Source organism: Argiope bruennichi, chromosome 4 (genome assembly GCF_947563725.1).
Source record: "Argiope bruennichi chromosome 4, qqArgBrue1.1, whole genome shotgun sequence".
Lineage (NCBI taxonomy): Eukaryota > Metazoa > Arthropoda > Arachnida > Araneae > Araneidae > Argiope > Argiope bruennichi.
Window position 1 is genome coordinate 20,258,679 of NC_079154.1, and position 8,410 is coordinate 20,267,088.

The following is an 8,410-nucleotide window of genomic DNA, read 5'->3' on the forward strand; positions in this document are numbered from 1 at the left end:
CAGTAGAAACGCATGAATGAGTTTTTAGAGAATACCCTAATACTTATGATTCTGAATTAGAAATAAAATAAAAAAAAGTTATGAAGTGATTTACGATTTTCAACGTAAACGTACTAACACCAATTTTTCATAGTAGACTAAGCATAAGAATTAGTTTGTGAGAGTGACCTCGCCAAACTTTCTCATGTACTCTCTAATAAAGTGTTATTCCCCCCCTCCCTCAAATAAAAGTGTGGACCTGGGATAAGGCCATGAATTCCATGGAGTGCCAACAATAGTTACGAAATGTTGATCTTTAGCATGAATAAAGCATTTTTACTGAAATCTATCATGTGTTCCTTGTCGAATTTTTTTTTTGTTTAATCCTTGGCATACAGTTAATAGTACCCGGAAATCGAATTTGCGTTTTTATTCTTCCCAGCTATTTGGAAGCAAAATTTGACACAGATGTATAATTGTAGTCAAGAAATCGTACACTAAATTTCATATATTAATTCGTTTTTGAGTTATGGTGCTTATATACCTGTGAAAGTACATGATGGATAAAATTTAATTAACTCTTGATGGACAATTAAGCTCTTGGTGGATTGCATTTTAAATTTGATGGGTATTTACATTTTAGATAATAAATTCATGTATCAAATTGTATTTTTCAGCTATTTTCTTTTTATATCGTGCTAACTTATATTCAAAACATTTCATTTGAACTGATTTTGCTCAAAATTTGATAGCGATATACAAATTCAGTACAAAAAAATTTTTTTACCAAATTTTATTTTAAAAACTGAAAGAGTTTTTGAGTTATCGTGTTTGTTCACAGACAGACTGACGATTCGATAGCCAATAGACATAATGAGGGGGGGGGGAATCGAACTCAGAGAAATCTAGAACAGGGAAATTCGTCAAAACCTCAATCTCGGTTTATTTATTTATTTTTACGATTACAATATTTTCCCTGCATGACAATGTATTAATAACACTTAATTTCATGCAATCAAGTATTTCCATTAGTTCACTCTCTCCCTACATATATTTATATATATTGTTCAATTCCTAGTATTAGTTCACACTCTTCTTATATATATTTATTATCTTGTTAAAATTTTCATTTGTTAATAAAATACTTTTTATTCATCCACTCAAGTTCAAATACATTTTTTAAAACTTGTAGCGGATGACGCTTGATGTTACAGTTTTTCCAAATATTAATTCATTAATTATTAAATTAAATTAATTTTTAATACTTTAAATAGAGTTTTAGCCGTTTGTAATGAATACTGAAATCAACAGGCAGTAGCTAAATCCTTAAAATGTAAGGATTTCAGTATTTTTCACGTGAAGGTAAAGAATGCGAGTTCAATTCTTGTGAATGTAGGAATTTACTTAATTTTTTTATATATTACTTGTTCTTATGCTGTATTCATAAACATAACATGAATGTTTAGTTATCAAATTTAACAAACATTAAATCATTTACTTTGAAAGTTTATGTATTGTTCCATTCATCTTTTCAAGAATTAAATTACTGATGCTACGGATTTCGAATGCATAGTTTCCATTTATATTCACTTTTGCTCTGTATTACTTTTCAAATGTTCTTACTTCAAATGAAGAATGAAAATTTCCACTAGAAGTAAATGTTTTATTGCTTTTTAATTAATTAGGAATGAGACCCCTTTCTCAAGTAGACTCGTCGGTTTCCCCTTGTTCCTAAACGTTAGATGTTTTGAACATCTCTTTAAATTAGGTCTCTGTAAAGAGGAGATGCAGGCTTCGATTTTATCCTATCGTCATCCAATTACTGCTCATAATTATGTTCACCCTGCACACTCGTCCTTAAAAGTTAAACCCGATTTTTTGCTTTAAAACGGAAAGTTAATTTAGCTAAATTTAATCTTGTTAAAGAACTAATTTTCTCACTCATTTAAAAATGTATCTAACTTTGTACAACGTCAGAATTTTCAATCATAATATTTACATGATCACAAAAGATTGAAATTATTGCCGAGTGTTCTCATTTGATCTATACGAAATTTCAAACCTAGCTACTCTAGTTTGTAATCACTTTTTCTGTGTTTATAAAGACTAACTAGGGAAGCATAGGAAGAGAATTTTTGTTTAAAGTTTAGCAGGTAGTGGATTCGAACTCAAATTTCATTACTCCAAGGATCCATCCTCATATGAGTTTGTGTGAAAATTAATATCACAGATCAAACGTCCTCATGTTGGGAAATATGTAGTATACGATCTATGGTGCCGTTTTTATCTTCCAATCATAGTTTCAAAAAGACAATTTGTTCGATGTCTACTTTTATTATAATTCTAGTTGTCATCAGAACTAATGGTAGAGATAGTATTTAGTTTTGCTTTCGAATAGTTTCCAAGGAAGATCTAAGATCAAAAAATTATAGTAGAACTTCTTTATCATCATAATTTTGAATTGATTTGTTCAACAGTCTGAAGAATTTGGTAAAATCCTTTGTCCCTCAAAAATTTCTTTGATTAAAAAAAATAGTAAAAGTCTGCGAAAAATCATAAACAGATATTTGAAGGGTTTTTTTTTTTTTTTTTTTTGGAATAAACTACATTTCTAAGTTATTTTATTAACTGTAACCGTGTATACTTGAAAAAAGCTTGTTTGTTTTCATCGCTGTATTTATAAATTTAAAATATTGTTCAGAAACCTCATTCCTTTAAAATATTGTTTGTATTTGTTTAATAACTATCCCGCAATGGGTGTGGTGAGGTATGTAACCTTGATTATATATATGTATTGTGTAGTTCTTTTTCTATTTCTGAGAACCCATGCATTTTTTTCTTTATCAAATTATATTGATTTTTTTTCATAGATTGTTGAGAATATCCTTCGTTTTCAGGTCTGAAATATGTCAAAATCATTGGATAGAGAGGAAAAGGGACAGTGTTAATAATATAGTGTTCATTAGAATTATTTTATTAATGGAATATTATTTAACTTTTAATAAAACAATAATATTCACTATCAAGTAATTTTAATGGTCATTGAAAGTTGTGTGTACTTTTAGAAAGAAACATGCCTACCAGTTTATATGCTATTTTTTACATGGAAACGATAACACTCACCTTTTTAAAAAAGGGGGTTGGTTTATCTCTAAAGATTTGATCTATGAGGTACAAATCTACTAAGTTTCTTCAAAGTTATCCTGGATGAAATCTTTATATACACTCAAATTGAACTTTATGTTTACACATAGGTATTTTATTTTGCATTAGAACTAGGTTTGAAAAATTTCTAAATTCAAAAACATTGTAAAAAATGTAGAAACATTGACTGGATTTCATGTAGTATAGGAAAATATTTTTCGAAAAACAGTTATATTCTTTATTTATTACCAACTGGACTTTCTGTTACTGTTCCTTGTTCTCTTTTTCTCTAACTTATTTGAAAGGACATGGCATGTAGATAATGCAACAAATTAAGATGGAACCTTTTCAGATCTTTTTCATTTTATGCAAATGATAGGCAATTTTATCATTTTGAAATGGTAACTGCACAATGATATTTCAAATGCAGTTTTAAATCAGTGTGCATGATATAATGCATCTTTGGCATTTTCTGTCCTTGTTTTAATGATACAATAAAATTAGATAAATTAATCATCACGTTTAAATGATTTTGCAAAATAAATAAATGAAGGTTAAGCTCTATTCTATTTATGTATTTATTATTATTAGATGTAGCCTTGAGTTACTAAAATATAAGATTCATTTGAAGAACTATAGCTATATTGATTTTCCACATTTATTTGCCATATTTTGATGTGTCTTATTTTAAATTTAAGAAATGTTCAAATAATAACTTAATAAAATTTAAAAATTTCATGAAAATAGAATGTCAGATTTAGAAATTTTGTTTCTAGTTTTTAAAAATTTTCTGGAAATTGATTAAGTTTTAAATATTTCTCAAATTTCAATAAATTAGCCACTTGTGGCAACCAGCCTCTTGATTAATGACTTTTTAGGGTGTTAAATATTAATATTGAATACATATTTTTTTAAAAATTCACTTGTTTTTTATAAGAACAAAAAAAAAAAAAAATTAATTAAAGAAGTTAAAACAAATTAAAAAAAAATATATATATACAGTATAAAAGAAAGAAAGAAGTGAAAATCCTACTTTGGAATTCATGTACAAAGGAAGCATTTTTTAAATCTTAATTATAACATTGGTAAAAAGCATGTGGAGGTTTTGATGGATAAGTTTAAATTTCATATCATTAAAAATTAATTTTCACAAATGGTATTCTACATTCAAAAATTTATAAAGAATAAATAAATATAGGAATGAAAATGATATCATTAAAAAAAGTAATTTTTGGAATTTTAAGATAATGCCAAAACCATTTTTATGAGAAAGTAATTTTTGGAAGGTATGGTCATGAATTTCCATAGGTAAATCATATTAATGTCCATCTGGCAATGATTAAGTCTATTTTCATGCCTGAATAGTTTCTTTGACTCTTGTTTTTTTATTTCTTTTCTATCATCTTTCTTGTGAGCAAAAAGAGCTTTTGGTAAACTTGAACATTTCTAATCTTTAAATATTATTAGAAATCTTGAACATTTCTAATAATATTTTACAGCTTCAATAACCTATTAATTGCATAATTTATTTTTTAAAATCCCCCTTTTTAAAGTCAAGCAATGATGCATACATACTACAAATGTAGTATGTATGATGCAATGTAATGATGCATACATACTACAAAGTAAATTTTACAAAAAATCGTAATAAAGCAAATAAGATTTCCTTTTTATTAGATAAAAAAATTACACTTTGACCATGCAAAAATGATTTGGATTGACATGTATACACGTTGATTGCACTTAACAGGTTAGTTAGCAAAGCATTGAATTATATTCTAAAAACTACCTTGATGCATTCTGAAAGGTTAGTGATTTACTTTTCACTGTTGTCATTCAGGAATGTTTAAAAAGAACGATTTCAGTGCCATATACATTAGCTTTTTATATTTATAGATTATGTCAGAAGTGCAAAGCAGATTTCTTAAGTATGACAGTTGTTAACTCTGTTTGATGAAGCATAGATTTTTTCTTTTTCCTTCAGTCATTAGAAACAAAGTTATATGCAAAAAATCATCCAAACAAAAAATATTTAATAAAAATTTTTCTACATTAAATTTTAAAATTCAGAATTTGTGATGCATTGAATCATTATTATGACTATTAGTGTGCAAATTTCATATCTGTAGGTGCAGTATGTTTGTTTGGGCACATGTACATAAATACTTCTTTTGATAAATAAAAGTGATGCAATACTCATTTCTATTTTATAATATTGTAATATTAAATATGTAGAGTAATAATTCTCTTATTTTTCATCAATTTTCTCTATGATAATTACTGAAGAGAAATGTCAGTATTTAGCATTCAGTTTTGTTTCAGGAGTTTTATAGACCTAAAAAAATGCAATATAAAAGTGCTATTTTCTAATAATGATCTCAATTTCATTTCATTGAAAAATTTTCCATTTGTAAAACACTGATTCATCCTGTAAGCATTTAGTTCAATAGATAAAAATATTTAACAATTTAAAATAGTAATGTGATTGAGCTATCTGGAATTTTTCTATTTTAAATAAAAGGTACTAGAATTTTCTGTACTTGTTTAATTGTCTGATGAAATGAGCATAAATGAGTCATCACTATATTTAAGTTATAAAAAAATTAGAAACTAGAAGGTTCACTTCACACAAAAGGAATATATAAAATAGATTAAGAACCTGTCATTTATAAATAAACTTATTAATAGACTTGTGAATCTTGCTATAGCTTTTTTTTCTCCTTGTTTATAATTTGCCGTTTTATTTGTAAGATCTTAGAAAAGAGTTTTCTAGAATATCTAGTTAGATAATTAGGTATAGTTGATTACTATAGGTAGCTGGTTATTGTAAAAATTCAATACTTTTGGTATCTTAAAATAAATATCATGTTATATATTCTTAAGGATATTATGAGTGCTTTTATTTTTCTAATATGTAACATTTTGCATGAAGTTACATTTCTGTATAATGTATTCTTTAAACATATCCATGTATCTTATAGCATTCACCAGTTTCCCATTCCTGAAGGTAAAAGTGGGCAACAAGCTACAGAAATACTTCAAAAACGATTGGAAACCATTGGGGCTATCAAAACAGGCACTTTCTGTGTGGAATGTGAAACTTATTACGCTGCTCCTCATATCAGTTAGTATTTAATTTTCATCTCAAATATTTATTGACCAAGTTATTATTTTCTATTTAAAGTTTCTGACTTATAATGTTCTTAAATATTTTTTGCAGGTCCAAACAGAGCAGTTAATATAATACATAACAGTGAACATCCTGCAACAGGTTTTGCCCTTCTGGATACAGGTACTTGTTTAATGGCCGATTCCCATTTTGACATGCTTATGGCCAAAATGGCTGGGATATATATACCAAAAAAGGCCATAAAAATTGAATCTAAAGGTCCTCGTTATGAAGTACAAGATTTTGTTATAAAAATTGGAAGTGTTTCCATTGGACCCAGTTTTCGAGGAATATTAGTTGAAGTAAGTACTACCTATTTCTTTTTAAGAGCGGATATAAAATAAATTAAAGTAATAATTATCCTCTGATTTAATTAGTGTATAATTTATACTTTTATCATGGAAATTTAGTTTCAGCCAAAATAAATTTTTATTAAAAATAAATCATTTTTACTTTTGGTGAAGATTCTTTAATGAATATGTTGAAAATAATTTATCAGGGTGCATAACAAGAAATTTCTCCAAAAATTAAATAAATAATCTTCATCAAAAGTATGTCTTTGATCATGCATACAGAGACTGTATTTTTTCCTAAGCATAGGGTGTTTCCTGTTTTATAATAATATATAAATTTTTCAATAAAAACTATGCATTTCTGTATTTGCACATTATGCTTGATTGTAAAACAAAGGACATTTTTTCCAATCCCCCCCCCCCCAATTTTTTTTTTTTTTTTTTTAGAAATGCACATGCATGAATTTGTATTAAATCAGTTTTAGCAAGATTAATAATAATAAAATATGACCTTTTCCAATATTTTTAAAATAAGCAAATTGCTAGTTTATTTAGAGGATACATCATTGCTTCTATACTAATGTTGATACTTTCAGAATTGTATGACATAAAAATTCCTTCCTTTTTTTTTTTGTTAAGTTTTTATTCTTGATACATCCAGTATTCTTTTCTCAATAAATATCATAAAAAAAGTTCTATGACTATGCTTCCAATCTTAGGGATGTAGAAAAAGAATTTTATTGCATTTCTCAAGAAAATTGAGCACATTCTTTTAAAAAGTAAGCACTTTCAGATGTTTAAAAATATATTTTAAATAAGCAACTTTCATGATGCTATGCACCCTATTTAGGGTACTATTTGATTATGCAAATGTAATTTTTAATTAAATGCATTGAAATAATTATATAAAAATATCATTTTGGATATTGATGCATGGGAAAACAACTTTTCAACCATATTTTTAAAATCCTGTTCATTGCATTTTGTAAATATATCAATTTTTTATTAGTATTTTGATGAATGTATTAATAAATTAGATTGCACACTGTTTTTACTTATGCTATCAAGTCACATTTTCAAACATCACATATATTTTTTTTATATATTCTGATATGTCATCACATATTGTAGAAATCAAATTGCTTACCAATGTTTAACTTATTTTATTTTCAACTAATATTCTATTCAATTAGAATATTAATTACTTTCTTTTACTTATTTTGATAAAAATAATCACTTTTTAAATTAAGTATACGTTTTAATAAAAGCTACCAAAACATATGCACAATGTAAAAATTTTCAACATAGAACGTTTAAAGGTTGCTATACTTGCAATAATAACAAATAAGGGTAATTTAACTTGGTTTTAGTTATCAGGTTAATAAAATTGTCCTGATTATTTATTTCCACACTGAAAAGAAACTTTCTCTCTCTTTTAGGTAGAATATACACCCTGTGTTATTCCACTAAGTTGTTGGGACTTAATGAGAGAACTTCTACAGGGTTTCATGGGAAACAGTGTACAATGTCCATCACAGTATTTACAAGGGAAGATGAATGAAATTTATTCTCCCATTGATACAGTGCAGCAATACATGGAACATTTCAATATTTTTCGAAGAGCACCTTCTGGCGTGAGGTGACAACAAACTAATTATTGTTTTTTAATAAATATACAAATATAACAGTAGGATTGATATTTCCTTTCTCTTTCAACATATTATACTAGTTAATTTATTAAAAGCATAGTTGTTAATGGAAAAAAAGGTAAAAATTTTTTTTTAGAAAATATTCTTAATTCTAATATGCAAATTTCAATAAATTA

General features: G+C 26.6%; 1 protein-coding gene across 1 annotated transcript; it reads left to right on the forward strand.

The window, feature by feature from the left end:
* The first annotated feature begins 2,614 nt into the window (after window positions 1-2,614).
* Window positions 2,615-8,275, forward strand: LOC129966640 (mediator of RNA polymerase II transcription subunit 20-like). The gene is made up of 4 exons (XM_056081140.1): window positions 2,615-2,746; window positions 6,105-6,247; window positions 6,344-6,594; window positions 8,025-8,275. Exons 1-4 carry the CDS (start codon window positions 2,733-2,735, stop codon window positions 8,226-8,228), a joined length of 612 nt encoding a protein of 203 aa, XP_055937115.1. The 5' UTR covers window positions 2,615-2,732; the 3' UTR covers window positions 8,229-8,275.
* The last annotated feature ends 135 nt before the right edge of the window (window positions 8,276-8,410 follow it).